The following is an 18,409-nucleotide window of genomic DNA, read 5'->3' as shown; positions in this document are numbered from 1 at the left end:
GATTTTGGTTCATGACTTTTTCCCCTTTAATTAGGCCTATTGAATATGAAGGGAGGTAATAGATGTGAAGTTTATAACCTAGGTGGTGGGCAAAGGGAATAGCTTAAAAACCTTTGGTATGTGCTTTAAGAAGGTTAACAATGGGCACAGTTACAAATCAACAATTAAGTGGAGAATTTGTTTTTTATTTACAACAGCCACAAGATATTCCAGATGGTCATCGGGCACCTCCTCCCCTGGTACAGCGCAGTAGTAGTACGCGCAGTATTGATACCCAAACACCTGGTGGAGCAGACAGGGGAAGTAACAATAGCAGCCGCTCCCAATCTGTGTCCCCCACTTCATTCCTTACCATCTCAAATGAAGGTAGTGAAGAGAGCCCTTGTTCTGCTGATGACCTTCTTGTTGATCCCAGAGATAAAGGTATAGCCCTAAGGAAATAATGCTACTATTAGTTAATCCAACTCTTACAATCTAAAACCTTAATTGCTAATCATATTAATAAGAGTACTCTACAGAAGTACTCTACTCATTTTCTAGCATGTATTAAAGAGCATTGAGATGTTTGAATTCAGATTCATTATTCATATTCATATAGAGAATTGAAAAGAATTTGGTTATACTTTTATTTCTGGGTTTTCCTTATATTTTTGTATAATGATAATTTATATTTGCATAGCTCTTTATCGTTACAGTATGTTTTCATAGCCACTGATTGTCTTAACAATGCTGTGAGGTCTGAGAAGGTGGTATTGAGCCCATTTTATAGATGAGGAGTTAGAGTAAAGAAGTTAAATGACTTGCCTCCTAAAGTTACACTAGCAGTCACTTATAATCCAGGTCTATGTACTTGGCTCAAAGTTAGGTATTGATGATGTAAACCATGCACTGAAAGGCAAGATGTCAGGAGCCAGACCTCTTGATTCTGAATGCTTTGGTACATACAGGTCGGTCATTTGTCTCCTGTACATCATAGCACAATAAAGCATCTTAGTCAGGAGGTCTTTAGAATGATGAATCTGGTGATCAGATTCAGAACTCATGGTATTTCCAAGAGGATTATTAGAGCTCTTTCTGTAAAAGTGAGAGTCATGGAATCTGGATAGGGAGAAGAGAGTGTTTTAAATAAGAGGTATCAAGTACATAGTTCATAGCATTCTCCAGAGTGGTCCAAACTACATGAAAATAATTGGGAAATAATTGACAAAATAAATAAAAATATAATAGAACATGAAAGTTAAATTACTAAGTGACTCTCAGGGCCCTTCATATATAAGAATCAATGGCTCCTATCTCTATTTATGGTTGACAGTTTTAAATTACTTAAAAGAAGAAAATGTTTATCACTTTTTAGAAGCAGTAGCTATATGAATTATGAAGGATTTGCACTCAACAAGAAATTGTTGGCTTACTTTCATGCTTTGTGAATGCTTGAAAGCAGCCTTAGTTAGCTCTTCTAAAATATTGCTTATTAGTATTGACCTTTGCCTACAGAGAGAACATATAAGATTTCACATTATGTGCCCAAGTCCACATTGAGACATGAACAAGCAAGTCATATTCCCTCTCCTATGTCTTTGCTTCCTCCCTGGGATCTCCTCTGGAGCTTGAAGGCCAGTTCCTTCTTTCTCTCTCTCAGAAGGCGGGGGGCTGATGTGAGGAGAAGGCTGGATTCGGAGCCAAGCACTTACCCTCCATGAGCTGCGGCATCCTCATGTATAAAATGAGAGGGGTCAGCCGTGGGGATTTCTAAGGTCCCTTCAAGCACTCAGGTGATGACGCTGATGTTTTTGAAATGCCTGTTGAAAGATACTGGACACGTGGGGATCTTTCTCGTGATATCTACAAAAGAATGAAACACCCTTTTTTTCCCCTCAAAGAGTTTACAATCTAGCTAAGAGCAGGAAACATACAAATGAGATCTTATTTTAGAATATTTAACATCTAATTTCATTGTTTCAGTCCTTTAAGGATCCCTGATTTAATTGGTGTGCCTCACCTCAGTGCAGCTTGTGAGCTCTTTTCAGCTTAGGATACCTTTGAGTTAGAGGAAATGCAGGGATGGGAATAAGACATAGACATTGTCTGGAGCAGTGGCTACAAAATGGGTGAGTTGAGAAATGAAGTTGGGGGCAGGCAAGATGGACATTTTGGTGGACTTTTGAAGTTAGGCTGAGGAGTTAATAGTAAGGACTGGGCAGGAATCTCTACATAATTGAATTGGGTAGGTGTGTGTGTTGGGGGAAGAGAGCAACAAGGAGGCCAGCTAAAAGGATAAAAAGGAAAAAGTCTTTTAGAGGGCTATTGGACAGGTTTGGGTTTTTTTGTTTGTTTTTGTTTTTTTGGTTATAGAACAGGTGGTCAGAAAAATGAAGTAAGTTTTAAAAGTTAAAAATTTGTTAAAAAATACTAAGCATGATTGTTATGGTGCAGTGGGTAGCTAGGAGACAGAGCACCGGGCCTAGCCTCAGGAAGATCTGAGTTAAAATCTGTCCTCAGATACTTATTAGCTATGTGACTCTGGGCAAGTTATTTAGCTCTATTTGCCTTAATTTCCTCTTCTATAAAAATGAGCTAGAGAAGGAAACGGCAAATCTCTCAAGTATTCTTTGCCAAGAAAGCCCCAAATAGGGTTGGACGTGTCTGAAACAACTAAGCAATAACAAAGATTATTGATTCATGGTCATAGTAGAAGATGATAAGCTTAGTTTTGAAAAGTTTGGGGTATTGAAGAGGGATATCAAAAATAGAAATATATTGGGTTTCCTATAAGATAGGACTTTGATTTTTTTGCAGAGACTTTACCCATAAAGTAAATGTAGGAGATAGAGATTTAGTAGGTGGTAATAGAGACTAGATGTGAATTCAGGAAGTGAGCATAAAAAGAGACATGGAGGTAGCCCAGAATTACAGGCAAATAATCAACAACATGTGAGGCCAAAGAGGACAATCCAAAAGTAAGAAAACTGAATAAGAACTTCTTAAATTCTCTACTAGATTTACTACCATTTGATCCCCAATTCTCCTTCAAATCTACTATAATGCAGGCATGCATTGTAATGTTTCCCAGGAGCTCGAGAGCCTTTGAGGCTGCAGTGGTCTTTATATATAGGAACATACAAATCATATGGCCCTGCCCTCTTATTTTGCAGATGAGTTCAGATCTTGACTCTACTACCTGTGTGACCTTGGGCAAGCCAGTCTATCTGACTAAGTACAGCTCACCTATATAATGAAACTCAGTGGCTCCCTCCATCCCTTTCAACTCTAAATCCTAGGAACTGGAAAACTGAAGCTGAGAAGTAAACGGTAGAAGCTGAAAAGTGTTTTGTCCAAGGTCATAGAAGTAGTAAGTTGCAAAGCCAGAATTGAAATACTAATTTTCTGACTGTTAATTTAGTGTTCTTTTGATTACATCATACTTCTATTTAAAAAGATTTTACACTGTTGAGCACAGATTCTTGAGAAATTAAGGATAGGAAATTGGGAAAAGACTTAAATTTTGCCATAGAAAACTGACTTGGTAAAGGAATTTCCCATAGTTTTATTAAATTAGCATGTTATTAACTCCTTGTTTAAGTGTTTTATATTTTGTGTGTTTATGTTTTGGTAAGTTTTCCACTATTTTCTTCTTTTCAGAAAATGGGAACAACTCTCCTCTGCCCAAATATGCCACCTCACCAAAACCTAACAACAGCTATATGTTTAAACGGGAACCTCCTGAAGGCTGTGAAAGGGTGAAAGTCTTTGAGGAATGCTCGTAAGTATTTGCTAAAAATAAAAGAAAAATATTTTTAATTGACCCAGTTACTTTGTTTTATAATTTTTTTTCTTGAATGATATGTTCATTTCCTGGGTGTTAAGTAATACCTTGGTTATTTTAATTTCTATTCTTTTTGTGTATTAGTGATCCTGAATTTTTTCCCAGGTTATTGATTAAACTGGGATTTGTTTCTGTTTCTTATGAATTCTTATCCTTTGACCATTTTTCTGTTGGGGAATGTAAACTCTTAATTTCACAAATTTGTCTTCCAGGAAGTTTTTAATGCAAAGATATTTTTTTCCTACTATCTACATCATTACAATTCAAATTGTAATGGCTTTATTTTAGCAAACTTTTATATTTTATATAATTGAGCTTTTCTGTTTTATTTGTCATGATCTCTTTGATCCCATATCTGGGATTCTTCCCCTGTTCACATTTGTCAAAGGCAAAAAGATAAAACTACTACTTCTCCCCAGAGTGATCTTCTTATCATTTATTGATTTGAAATTTGATTTATTGTGCTATAAGGCTTAAGATGCTGAGTTCCCACTCCTTTTACTCTTCATTGTTCTTTACAGTTTTCATCATTTTAAAAGTTCCTTTCCTAGTGGTATATTATGCTATTGGTGAAATGCTTGACTGTTTCAGACATTTTTTCTAGGACTTACAACTTTAAAAAGATAAGTTTTATTATTAACTACAAATAGAGTTAATTTTACGTTCTCGGGGACTGATTTTCTTATGCTATAATTAGCATCATTAGTTCTTTTATTCTTTAGCTCTTCACGACCCCATTTTTTTCTTGGCAGAAATGTGATTGGCCATTTGCTTCTCCATCTCATTTTTTAGATGAGGAAACTGAGGCAAAAGGATGAAGTGACTTGCCCAGATCATGCAACTAGTGTCTGAAGCCTGATTTAAATTCAGGAAGATAGTTTTCCTGACTCCAGTCCTAGCATGCTATGTACTGCACCATTTAACTGCTTCCCTTAATGGTCCTATGATAGTGCCAAACAATAATGCAAACAACACCCATCTTTAATCCTACTGAAAAATATGTGATATTTTTCAGTTCGAAATAATTCTACCTTTTTGATTTGACTGTGGAATGATCCTTTTGTTCTTTTTAACGTTTATAATGTAATTAAAAGGGAACTCTTAATCAGATGTTTTATTCTGTGGATGTAACTGGTTATTATTTTATCATTTGATTATAGTTATATTAATATTCAATTATCTTTGCATCCCTAAGAAAATTGAAATAAGTTAAAGAAAAATATGATAGCTTTGTTTTATTTAAATTTTATATATACACATATATTTATATATGTATACATAAATTTATAGATATACATACATGTAATATTAATCTTTAATTTTCTTTCTCCATTGGAATATCACGGACATATTTCTCTCATAGAATTAAATAAAGTTGCTCTTTTCTGCAGTTTAAGGAGTTATTTTTTGAAAGTTCAATAGGATTATAGATTCATTTAATCATGAATCTTGTTCTTAAGATGTTCACATATGACTTGCTCAGTTTTGTCAGATATTTTAGGCTTTACATTCAGTATTAATCTGGGCCAAATTAATCATTTGGATATTCTATTTCTTTATTAGCCTTCTTATGGAAATATGTTGTTATTGTTCAGTCATTTTTCTACAATGGCTGACTCAATGGCCCCATTTTGGGCTTTTCTTGACAGAAATTTTTGAGTGATTTTTCATTTCCTTCTCCAGTTCATTTTGAGTTCCACATTCCATTCGTTGGTCTTCTTTTTCTCCCTTTTGTCAGTACAGATATTCAGTGATTTAAATTTTGTTTAAAAAAATAATAAACCTCACTAATTTAAGTATATCTTAGAAATTCTCACATATCAGTAATATTTTCTTTAACTTTTTTGTGTTCTTTGATCTATTTATAATTGCATTGATCTTCATTTAAGTCTGTGTTCCTGTTTTCCTTATTATAGCTTTATTGTGTTACATTCTGAAAACCATGTAATTGCTATTTATACCTTTCTAGCATTTGTCTGTGAGATCTTAGTTCTGTTATGATAAATTTTTGTAATTGTGATAAACAGTATTAAAGAATCATTAGACTTTCCATTTAGTAATACCCTAAGGTCTAAGCACCTCAGTATCTTTTTTTTTCCCTTAAATTTTCCCCAGTTACATATTTTTTAAAAACTTTTTTTTTGGCTATTATGTTCAGTCTCCATAGTTCTCCTTCTGGATGTGGATGATGTTTTCTATCCAGTGTTTATTAGGATTGCCTTGGATCACTGAATCGCGAGAAGAACCAAGTCTGGTTGCTGTGTACAATTTTTCCTGGTTCTGCTTGTTTCACTCAGCATTAGTTCATGTAAATCTTTCCAGACCTTTCTAAAATCAGCTTGTTCATCATTTTTTAAAGAACAATAATATTCCATTACTTTCACTTACCACAACTTGTCTAGCCATTTCCCAATTGATGGACATCCACTCCTTTTCCAGTTCATTGCTACTGCAGAAAGAGCTGCTACAAACATTTTTGCACATGTCGATCCTTTTCCTACTTTATGATTGCCTTGTGATGTAGACCCAGAAGTACACATCTCTGCTGGGTAAACTTCAAAGTAGTACAAGCTGGTCAGATTGGCTAATAGAGTCCTTGTGGGATGTTTAGTTCTTAGCACTAAATGTATCAGGTGTGACAGTCCAGACTTTCGATAGTATGTATTACTGGAGCTTACCCTTATACCCAGCACATACTTAAGTAACTTTTTCCAAGACTCACATATGCCTTAGTGCCTGTAAGGGTCTTATCCAAATGGAAACAGTAGAACAGTATTTCAAGCAGAGTTGACAAAAGAGAGACAAATCAGCTTTTTCTCCAAAACGATAAGTATCCTCAATTGCCTGTGATCCAGAAGGATTTGAGTCCTTTCAGCAGACCTCCTTGATCATCTCCCTTCTTATACAAATTTTTATCCTTTATTGTCACTTTTTACCTAGTCTATGAATACTTAAATTCCCTCTGAGTATTTGTGGAAACTTCACATTCATGAGAAAGGTCTGATGATCTTCAGGTAAATGGAATATAGCAAATCATCATTATAAATGATAGTAGTGGCTCAAAAAACTTTTGAAATATGTCTAAGATTTCCACATTCTTAGTTAGGTACCCCATGAACTATCTACTCAGGGTCTCTAACCTGGTCTTTAAGTATAAAAACCTTTCTCAACTGGCAAGCCTTACAAAAACAGGTGATGATAGACTTCCTTTGGCCTTATCACATAGTTTACCTATTGATCTACTCCAATCCATGGGGGGGGGGGGGGGAACTTTTTCTAAAATCCACCAATAGTCATTGAACCTCTCTCCTCTGGAGAGGGGCATTTTTCACCTCTTGTGTCATCCCATTCTATTTTTTTCATATCCCTAATTGTTAAGACAACTTTGCTGACTTGCAGGTCTGACTTTACTGTTGCAGTTTTGATGTTTGACTTAGCTCTGCTCTTTGGCAACAACCAGGAATAAGTTTAACCCTCTTTAATGGGTTTAAAAAAAAAAAAGACTTGAAGACAGCTGTTATACACTTGGGACATCTTAGAGAATTAGCCCTTTTCTTTGAACCCCAGTGGACAGAATCAGGAGCAATGAATAACAGAAAAAGGAAGGTTTAGGCTTAATGTTAGGGAAAATTTCCAATAGATTAATGGTGCTCAAAAATGAAATGTGCTGCCTAAAAAGTAACAAGGGACCTCCATTCACCCCCTCTTGGGTTTCTTCAAGGATGGTTGAATGACCTTTCTGTAAATGTGTAGGATATGTTCTAGCAAGAGATTTCTTCTGGGATTGGGTAGATGTGTAACCATTAAAATCCTTTCTATTTCTTGAAATAAAATAGCTGTGGAATGCCAGGGGAAAAAATTTATATTTTTTTAGCTGAAATATTCTTAGTTCTTTCAGCTGATCTTCATGAGGCCCTTTTAAATGTTCTCCTACTTATCATCCAAGCCTTTAATAAGAGTGGGCACTTTCCTGGCTCTGGACTGCCTTTCTTGCTGCTGCCCCAGATCCCTTGAGCTTTCTGGGCGGCTGTGCCTTCTAATGATGACTTACTCCAGCCTGCAGTCACTTTAAGACAAAGGGGTGTCTGACTGTCCCACCCAAAGCTCACATATTTGGACTGAGACCAGGTGTCAGGCCTTACTGAATTGTCCTCATGTTCTCTGGCTCAGCCCATAGCGGTCCAGCCTGTTCGAGGCCTTTTGGAATCATGGCTTGGCTATTTATGATGTCAGCAGTCTTTGCCAGCCCTCTCTTCTATAGATACCCCAAGCGCGACAGCTTTGCCTTCATCCATGCCATTGGTTAAACAATCCATGGCTCTGGTGGGTCAGTAAGGAACTCAATGTCTTTGTTATCTAAAGCCAATAAATTTAATCATTTTCAAATAGCAATATGAAATTTGATTTTTAAAAATTCATGTTATATATATATATATATATATTATATATATATATATATATATATATACACACATATATATACACATATATATATATATATATACACATATATATACATATATATATATATAGTACACCTTGATGCTAAATTATTTTTAAGATTTCAAAATAAACTTCTGTACTAGAAAATCTTTTATTGACACAACACATAACCCATTATCGTCACCAGGAAATACAGCAGTGAAATCAGGATAGCTCTAACTTTTAGGATATGAAACTGCATTTGGGGGTAGCTAGGTGGCATAGTGGATAGAGCACTTGCTCTGAAATCAGGAGGACCTGAGTTCAAATGTGATCTTAGACACTTAATACTTACTAGCTGTGTGACCCTGGGCAAGTCACTTAACTTTAATTGCCTGGGGGTGGGGGGGGAACTACTGAATTTGCTTTCTTATCACTCCCTGACAGCCTTTAGGGAATCTTCCAGGTCTGAATCTGTGATCCAGATTTTTTTTTTTTCTTTTTTCTTTTAGTTCTGCCTTCCATTAACCTTGTCCAAAAAGGAAAGTGAGCTAAACTCGCTACTTCATGAAGCTTCATTCTTCTCCTTCCCCCAATTTTCTACTTATCCTTTTCCCATCTCCTTTACTTGCTCTTCTTCCTGCAGATCCAGCCACGGTCTTTTATTGGGTGGTGGCCAAAGACATAGCCTTGGCTTCTTCTCTTTTGTCCCTTACTCTGTGAGTTGACTTCTTTCCAGGCCTGACCTGTATTCCAGAACCACATCTGTTACTAGCATCATCTTGATGTCCCCCGATATCAGGAAGCATTTGTTAAGTGCTTTCTATCCCTCAAGCCCATTGTGCAACACCAGAGATACAAAGACAAAAGTGAGCCAATTCTTGCTTGTAATGAATTTATATCATACTATGTAATTGTATACATCCCCAAAATAGGTGTCAAATGTGTGAAACAAGTCATTTGGGAGAGTAGTAGCAGCTGGGCTTGAGCCAGAAACATTTCTTTTTAAGGCGGGGGATTCCCAAGTTGATACAAACAAAACAAACAAAGCTTCTCCATAGTCTGGTTTGACTTGTAATCTCCTCAGCTTCCCTGTTTCTTCACTCTCTCTGTCCTGGCCCAGACTCACTGCTTTTCACACATCTCAAAATGGATGATGTTCTGCAGACAGCCTAAACTTAAACTTACTCTCTTTCTTCTTTTTTATCTGCCCTTTGCATGCCTCATACAAACATCTTTACACAGTTTGCATAATATACATTTTATAAATAATTTGTTGAGTAAAATTAAAATGAAAGTATCACAACAGTGGAACCTAATGGATGGAGGCAGTCAGCAGCAGGAGATAATGAAAAATGGACCGAGTAAGGTTAGGAGACCTCTGTTACAGATATGACATCACTGCACATTAGCTGTGAGGTGTTAAGACAGTCACATGACTTCTTTATTCTAAATCCCCCATTTTTAGAAATGGAATAAATAGATCCCTGAAATACCTTCTTTCTGGAATTTGATAATCTAGATTGGGTATTGGGTATATGGGTCTGAAAGCTGTAGGAAGTATTATAATGTATTTTGCTGTTTACAGGTTCTAAATTTATGTAAAGAAACATAGTTTAATTTTGATGGATGATTCCCATGGGAAATTTGAATTTCATAAAAATGCTGTGACCTCTAAAATGTTATTTATTTCTGAATTATTTTTATTTTATTCTAGACACATGAACCTGTGTTCTAATTGAAGCCAGCGTGCTAGGGGTAGATAGGTGGAGTAGGAAACAAATATAAATGCTTTTAGGAAATTGCTTTATAAAATTTCCAGATTAGTAATCCTTGCATTGTTTTAGCTCCATAGCTGTGTTCCTGATTTCACTGCTGTATTTCCTGGTGAAGATAATGGGTTATGTGTTGTGTCAATAAAAGATTTTCTAGTACAGAAATTTATTTTGAAATGTTAAAAATAATTTAGCATCAAGGTGTACTATATATACATATAACATGCATTTTTTTAAATCAAATTTCATATTGCTATTTGAAAATGATTAAATTTATTGGCTTTAGATAACATAAAGACATTGAGTTCCTTACTGAATTTTTGTGACTTTAGAACTCTGTCCTAACCATTTAAATGTGTGATTGAAAAAAACTTTAATGTAGTTTTAGGTTGTTTTCTTTCTTTCCTTTTTTACACATTTCAAGTAAAGATATATATATATGGTGATTTGAGCCACATTTTTTATAAATCTTGTCTTATTTTTAAGTTCTTGAAATTTATTTTAAGCCAAAAGACTTGAGTTGGTGTTTTAGAAAGTTGGGGTTTAAATGTAAAAAAAAATCTTTGTTTATAATTTTTAATATTATGAACTAATGCTTCTAGTACAGAAGCTCAAACAAACAAAATTACCTTTTACGACTTATTTGGAATATACTTAAATAATTTTTTTTTGAAACAGTAAGAAAAAAAGAAAAGGAATGCAAAACAAAAAACATTTGTCTTGTGCCCAGAACATCAGGGAGGATTCAAAATACGTAACAAGTTACCAAATCAAGAGAGTGTGTGTGTGTGTGTATTAGTAGAAGAAATTGTATTCATGAATGCCAATTTTTTTTCTTTACTTTCTTGGAAATTGTTCTTTGGTTCTCTGCTGTGCATCTTAGTTATTTTATTTTTCTCCACTTTCTTCACCCCAAACAAGCTACAGTTAAGGGAAAATATATATGGTGTGTGTATATACACCCATGTCTTGCCTATCACTGCTGACTCTTTAATTAAATTCTGCTCCTTAAGTTGTCTTGCTATTAATTTCCCCCCACTTATTTATCCCTCCCTTGGCTTTTTCCCCTATACTTTACATCCTTCTCTGCCCATTTCTTCCCTCTCATTTCTTTATAGATTTTGGAGGGTGCTATACCCTTCATGGTATGTATATAATATTACCTATTTAACCATGCCCAATGCAAGTAGATTTTCAGAACTAAGAGCCCTCCTCTAATGTCTCTGTGTCTATTCTTCCTCTATACCTCATTTGTATAACATGATTACTATTTTTACCTTAACTTTGCCACACTCTTTCTTTTGAGCTACCCTTTTGTTGATGTGAATCTTAAAAAATAATAATAGTTTGTCCATGTTAAGTTCCTTAAAATTGATCTTTGATATTGGCTCTTATATGTTAAATTTTCTGTTAAGTTTGGGTTTGGTTGATAGAAAGACCTGAAACTGCAAGATCATTGAATGTCCATTTTTTTCCCATTGAAAATTTAGATAATTTTGCTGGATATGATGTTTTTCATCATAGGAGTAGTTCTTTTGATTGTTGGTAGTTATGATTCCAGGACCTACAGTCCTTTATTGTGGCTACTGATAAGTCTTGTACAATTCTAGGATATTTGAATTGTTTTTTCTTGTTTCTTGTAAAATTTTCTCTTTGATCTGAGAGGTTGAATTTAGCTACCTTCTGAAACTGTGTAAGGTACCTGTCTTGCAATAAGTTTGATGATCTCTGCAGTTGACAACAGGTACTTGTATGGCCTGGGTGAAATGTTGGTGCTTCATTTTTAACAGCCAAAATTTGTAGACATATCAGGTGGCTATTGCAATTGAAATGCAATATTATAATTTATATATTTTTGTATTTCTTTATGCCAGTGTTATTAATGTATCTTTACAGACTGCTTCCTAAATCGAAAATCTGGGGTTAACTACTCTTTCTTGCCTTTGGAGGATGATTCTCAAGAAAATGGCAACTATGGCTATTGCAGTTTTCTCTTCTCCACAATGGCATCATAAATACATCTCCCATTTTAAAGTGTTTTTTTACTCTAGCTACTTGAGGGAGGAAGCCAATTGGCTTTTATATTCATTGATTTTCTTTATGTACTTATAGATTACCTGGAAAACTTAAGATAGACAAAAATTTTTGAAAGCATTTTGTAATCTGTCTTTTGACCCTAGGCCAAAGCAACTCCATGAAATCCCAGCCTTTTACTGTCCTGACAAGAACAAAGTGAATTTCATCCCTAAGAGCGGCTCTGCCTTCTGCCTGGTTAGCATCCTCAAGCCACTTCTTCCCACCCAGGATCTTACCCTGAAGGGCTCGAGCCACAGCCTGACTGTCTCCACTGGCATGGCCCCCACTCTGCTGCAGCCCATCGCCATGGCCTCCCTGTCTGCCAGCCCAGAGCAAGAGCGGATCTCTCGAGGAACGAGTACCGTGATCCCGCAGGCCTCTCTGCTCCAGCAGTCGGGACCCTTGGAGGAGGCGGAAGGATAGGTTACTGCCACCCGGGCGCTGCTCTGGGAAACTGAGAGAACCTAGTTGGGAACAAGGCGGGAGGGAGCCTTCTGGGCCACGCCTCTCTCCAGCATTGAGTCTGCCCCAAGAGACTCCTGCTTTTTGATAGTGACATGCCTCAGCTGTCTGTGGTTGATGTCATGATGAGCTTCCGTAAGCAAGCAGTGCTTGGGACTGCTGTATCCCATTTGTGAAGTCTCAAACTCAGTTCACATCCCACTTTTTTTTTTTTTTAAAGCACTGGTTTAAAGAAAAAAAGCTGTATCATTCTTTACTTTTGGTGGACCATTTTATCACAATGTTTTTTGTGTCCCAAGTTAGACTTTTTTAAGAGCGAACAGATCCCTGCAAACATAATTACCAAAGGGAGAAGTTACTGATGCTGCAAGAACAACCATCTTTTATATGAAAATGACTATTTTATAATAATAACAAATGTTAATTTTCAGATGCATAGCAGACAATAGGATGTTCAGAAGACATTTCCCTGGCCACTGTTTGTTTCCTTTTCTAGATGTATGCTATTCTCAGCTGTTCTCCAGCTGCTGGGACCAAAGGGATTGTTGAAATTTTCCAGCAATCTTAGTCGCTTGACTGTTCTTCTCCCAACCAACAACCGATAAATAAATGCATTGAACGTTTGTATGTTAAAAAAACAAAAACAAAAAAACAACACAAAGCAATATTAGTTCATTATGTGATGTTTTTTGATGTCAAAAGTTGTGTGCTTTGGATAAACCATCCTTTTAAAAGTGCTATATTCCCTCTTCCACATTTAAGATTCCTGTATACCTTTATCTGCATGGTGAAAAAAAAATTACACTCTGGATTCAAGTGCTTTAATATGCTATCAGTGGAGTTTTGTTAGAAAATCAATGAGCCAAAAAGTAACTTAACCCCCATTCTTGATCACTATAGTTAGGAGTTAGAATACTCCTCTAGTTTTTGACAATGTGTGAAATCATGTGATCTTTCCCCTTAGAACAAAAATCACTTCTTCAGCTCCACCTTCAATGTATCATAACCCCAAGTGATCCTGATGTGGCTGTGCATGGTTCCTCTCCCTTGCTTTTGTAACCTTGCAGTCAGTGTTGTGGATTTATTCAGGGCAGATTGTGCTCTGTTCCACTGCAGCCAGTGGTCCCCCTTCTTGCTCCCTCCCCAAAGGTCACCCTCCTGATCTCAGTCTCTGAGGGTATGGTTAGATTGTTTTTTTATTTTGTTTTCTGGGGGTTTTTTTTCCGTGTAAGGGAAAAAATAGAAAGGATAATTAAAATGGAAAAGAAATTAAAGAGGGGGCTCTTCTCCCAATGAGAGGTGACACAAGTTTCGGCTTCAGCAAGTCCTCACACAAAAAACTGCAGATAGAACCAATAGCTGTAGATATTTGATTATCAAAACAACTCTCAGAAATATTCAAGATAAGACCCATTAGTAGTTATGTTGTAGAGAGTTTGAGGGGTAACTTGTGCAGTATCAAAGTAAATAAAACTAATCGAAGCATCGTTTTAAAAACTTCATACAGTATCTATCTTAATATGCAATAATTTTATATCCCTATAAATATTGTCGTCAGAATCCAATATTAGGCACTTGAAATGAAGAAAACAACTTTAATGTTCAATCAGCCATAGTTTTTCTAAGCTCACAGTTCCATCCCTTCAGGGAAAAACTGGTAGTAGCAATAAGTGTTTTCAAAAGACTGTACCAAACTTGTATTCATGTTCCTTTCAAACAATTGGTTGATCAAAACCTGTTAATTTAAAAATGATGTGACTTAGCCATATGCAAATATTTGAATAAATCTGTTACACATCAGTTGGTAGGTACAGTGTACTTTGATACCCTTTTTATCTGAGATGAATTCTGAGTATACTATATCTCCTTGTGCAGCAAAGCTTTCAATTATTCAGAAGCTAATCATCCAGTTGTTATCTCAGAATCCCATTTCTCTGCCATGTTGTTTCTGAGATAATTCATTGTTCATTAGCTACTCTACTAAAAAGAGCCAGGGATATGAAGAGATGAAAAACAAATCCATTAATTTGGGTCTGTCAGTGCTTCTGGTGAAAGGTGCAGGAGGAAGTTGAAATCAATGACTAAGAACACTACAGTTCCCGGATAATTTATGAATTTTAATAATCTGCTATATTTTCTCTTCCTCTTATACATGTACCTTTAAAAAAATATATCATAATTAATCCAGATTGATTGCAAATTGAATGCTTTCACCCAGATGTATACCTCTATCCAACACAGACAATACCTTGAAATGTTCCACATTTACTAAATCTGAAACATTTAAAAATTACACTTGAAACAGATGTTTAAGAGTTTTTATGTTGACTTGGAATTGAAACAAAATCTTATCTAATCCTCAGCTCTCAAATAGAATACTTCTCTTGGCTTCCAAATTAAGCTTGAATGCATTCTTTAGATCCTGAGCTTTGAGTCTTTTTGTTTCATTTGATTTGATACAGAACTTTACAGCAATTGCCAAAGGGCTAATTTCAGCATAAGCTTCTATTGTAAGTTTGAAAAATTATTAACAACTCTATCAGCCTTTCACCAGTCTCTTTTCATGGCATCTGATGAATTTAAGATGACGCTTAATCTTAAATATAATGTTGCTACTACAATTAAGTTCTTAGGTTTATGAGCTATTAAATAGAATAAAATTTTTAATGAATGAGACTTGGGAGAAAATATTAGTCTAGAAAGTGTTATATTCCAAAAATATTAACCAAGCAGTGTACACACCTCCTATGTAGGCGTGTGGGGTGTGTGTGTGTGTGTGTGTGTGTGTGTGTGTGTGTGTGTATGTATGTATTTATGCATATGTTCACATAGTGGCAGATGGGTAGCATAAATTAATTACAAATTCATGTCAAGGATCATGGATTTAGAGCTAAGAAAGGGACCTTAGAGATCGTCTCCTTGAACTCCTTAATTTTACAGATGAGGAAAATGAGGCCAAAAGTGGTTAAATGACTTGTTGCATCACATAATAGGCTGAACTGAGCCTGAAACGTAGATCTGCCATCTCCAAATCAAACATTGTACCATGTTCCTGGTGGAGGGCCGGGGCTGAGAAGAGCAAGTGTTCCTCTGGAGAGACTGTCCTTTTTTTTTTTTTTTTTTCCTTCTCTGTAGATGAATTTTTCTTGCTGTCGGATAGCTTTCTTAAAATAAAAAGCCAATTTATTATCTTTGAACTTGAATATGAGGTGGTGGTGTGTAAGGGAAGGGCACAAGACTTGGAATGAGAATCTAATCAAATTGGCAGCAGGAGGCCAGCCAACCCTGGGTGGGTTTCTTCAAAATTAATGATGTGGCTTATCGTGAGTCCTAAAATAAGTCTTACATTCCATAAGTTCCTTGCTAGGATGTTCAAAAAACGTCCATCAAAGCTTGGAAATTCAGTGGGGACCTTTTAAAATGCTGTGATGTGAAGAAGCCATTTTGTTCTACCTGTGGAAGAAATGAGTGGTGAAGCAGAAAACCTTTCATTTTTTTTCCAGCATGTAGATTTTGCTGGAAGAAGGTGATTAGGTAAAAACCCTTCTTTTCATCTCTTTTGTTAAATAATAAAAGTGCCCTACATGCCACCAATAGGGTTCACTTTATTACTCTGTACTTTAGAAACATTTCATAATTAATGGTTTTTTAATCCAGCTATATCATTGGTGCTGTAACTATCATTAATATTGAAAAATTTTGACTTGGCACTTTACAGCTTAAACCTAGTTCAAGGACTTTTTTTAAGCAAAATAGCCAACAACAAATAGCACACTGATGATAAAGAGAATTTTGGGGGAGGTATTGGAAAAATCTTATTGCATCTTTAATTTACATTGAGGGTGTGCACTTAGAAAAGTTTTCCTTGAAAAATTGTCCTGTACATCAGTGTTGTTAATGATGTTAAATATTCTCATATGTATAAAAGGTGTTAAGTGTGTATGTTGTACCTTAAGAATTGTCAGTGCCTCATGGAAAAAAGTAGTTTAAATTTTATGTAAAGACAAGGTATTTGTGCATCTTGGTGGAGTTAACAGATATTTTTCCTTTCTACTGTTAAAAGAATATTTCCACGAAAAGTTTGCATTATATTTTTGTTCCAGAAGTATGTTTCTTTAATTTGTTGTAAATGGAATGATTTACAGTAGTAAACTGATCCAAAAAAAATTAGATGCACGTAAAGTAGCAAGATGATGATCTAGTCAATCCTTGCTTCTTTGCTGTCCTCCCCCCAGTACCCCCAAGAGCAGAAGAACATCAGCTCCAGGAACTATGTTTATAGATTACTAATGAAAGAAACACTGGTGAAGGTTAAGAGTGGGTTTTCCAAGAAGTGCCCGTTATAACCTGAGATGAGTTTGCTTCCCAGCTTGTTTCCTTTCTCTCTGAAGAATGAAATTCCTGTATGGGAGCTGGTTTTCCATCCATACTGATGGATTATGCACCGCTTTAGACCAATAGCATGTATTCGTAAGACATTTGTCTTGGGTTAAGGTATAGGCTTTCTCAGAGGAGACCGCCAATCTTGCTAGTATTGCATTAAGGTACCAGGTACCATGAAGTAGTATGTTACTGTTTTAGTAGGGAAAGCTGGGAGACATTGGGCCCACGTTAAATGAGAAAAGAAACCTCCATTGCTACCAGTGACAAAAATAACGACTTTTTCTTAAAAATTAAAAACTAAAGAGCTAAAATATAGTCAAAACCAAATTAAATAAAAAAATTTAATTAGCTAGAATTTAATACCACCCCACAATTTTGTCAATAAAGCTCTTCCGTTGTAATTCGAGTTACTGAGCTGGGTTATGGTAGATGACTTTTCTTTTGTTCTCTTTTAGTTATTCATATTCCTTTTCCCTTTTGAAGACTGTAGGATTAGCCGAGATGTGATTTCCAGCATCTTAATCTTCATTGTCTTGTCATTGTTACCTGGTTTGACAGTATTAAATGTGCAAGAAACCTACATTTGGAAGCTACTGTGATCATTTCTCCTTCAGTTGGTATCTACAAGCTTTCTCCAAAATACAGAATGATCGTTTTCACAGCAGTTCACTGCCTTTGGGACATAGCCTGAATTTTTTCTCTTGCCAAAAGTCATTTTTGTCAGTACGTTTTTTAAAATCTTGATTTTTATCAGAAAGCTACATGAGATTTACAGTGTGTTGTTTACAGTCTTTGTCGCTACATATGGCTCCTTTTTTACAAAGTCTTTGGGTATGCAGAAAAGTTTTTTGTTTGGAGCTGTTTTCGTTTACTAAAATATGGATTTGAGACTAAGTCTGCAAAACATTTCTTAGAAGTTTTCCAGCCTAGCCACGCCCATCTGATTCATACCCCTTAAATAAATTCTCCAGAATGTTGCTTGTGTTACATTGATTTGTTTTTTTACAAGACACTTGTAAATATAAGTATGTGATTTACATCTTGTTTGTGGTGAATATTACTGCTCTGTGCTGCTGCACCTCCATTTTTAAGACAGATTTGGATTTAGAGGAAAACAAAGTTCTGTGCTCCTTAGAAAACCTCTAACCTCACATAGTTGTTAAGATCTCCTAAACAAAATTTGAAATGCTTTTAAAACTCGAGGACTGTACAAAAATCAGGCGCTGTTATTATTGTCAGTTTTTAACACTGCTGTCAGTTTATAGAGATGTTAAAGGTATTGGGATGAACTTCGAGAAAAAGAATTCTCCCAGGGTCACAACTTATGGACAGAATCCCAGATGGAAAGCTTTCACTGGCTTGTTTGCTTTCCCTATTCTTTGATAAAAGTCTGACCTTGAAGTTTAGGGAAGAGAAGAGCTAATGCCAGAAGGCAAAATACTCTGAGGAAGACCCACAGCTGACCACT

General features: G+C 35.8%; 1 protein-coding gene across 2 annotated transcripts in view; it reads left to right on the top strand.

The window, feature by feature from the left end:
• FAM117B (family with sequence similarity 117 member B) overlaps positions 1 to 17,917 on the top strand; it is a 98,074-nt gene extending 80,157 nt beyond the window's left edge. The window contains exons 6-8 of one of the 2 annotated variants that reach the window (XM_074299013.1): positions 198 to 366; positions 3,640 to 3,760; positions 12,201 to 17,917. In XM_074299013.1, coding sequence (XP_074155114.1) covers positions 198 to 366; positions 3,640 to 3,760; positions 12,201 to 12,519 — 609 coding nt within the window. In that variant the 3' untranslated portion in view covers positions 12,520 to 17,917. Of the gene's footprint in view, positions 1 to 197; positions 424 to 3,639; positions 3,761 to 12,200 lie in introns of both variants that reach the window. The other variant, XM_074299011.1, reaches the window with a different exon arrangement.
• The last annotated feature ends 492 nt before the right edge of the window (positions 17,918 to 18,409 follow it).

Source organism: Sminthopsis crassicaudata, chromosome 3, assembly GCF_048593235.1.
Source record: "Sminthopsis crassicaudata isolate SCR6 chromosome 3, ASM4859323v1, whole genome shotgun sequence".
Classification (NCBI taxonomy): domain Eukaryota; kingdom Metazoa; phylum Chordata; class Mammalia; order Dasyuromorphia; family Dasyuridae; genus Sminthopsis; species Sminthopsis crassicaudata.
The sequence above is the reverse complement of the archived record's forward strand: the minus strand, read 5'-3'. Positions and strand labels throughout refer to the sequence as shown.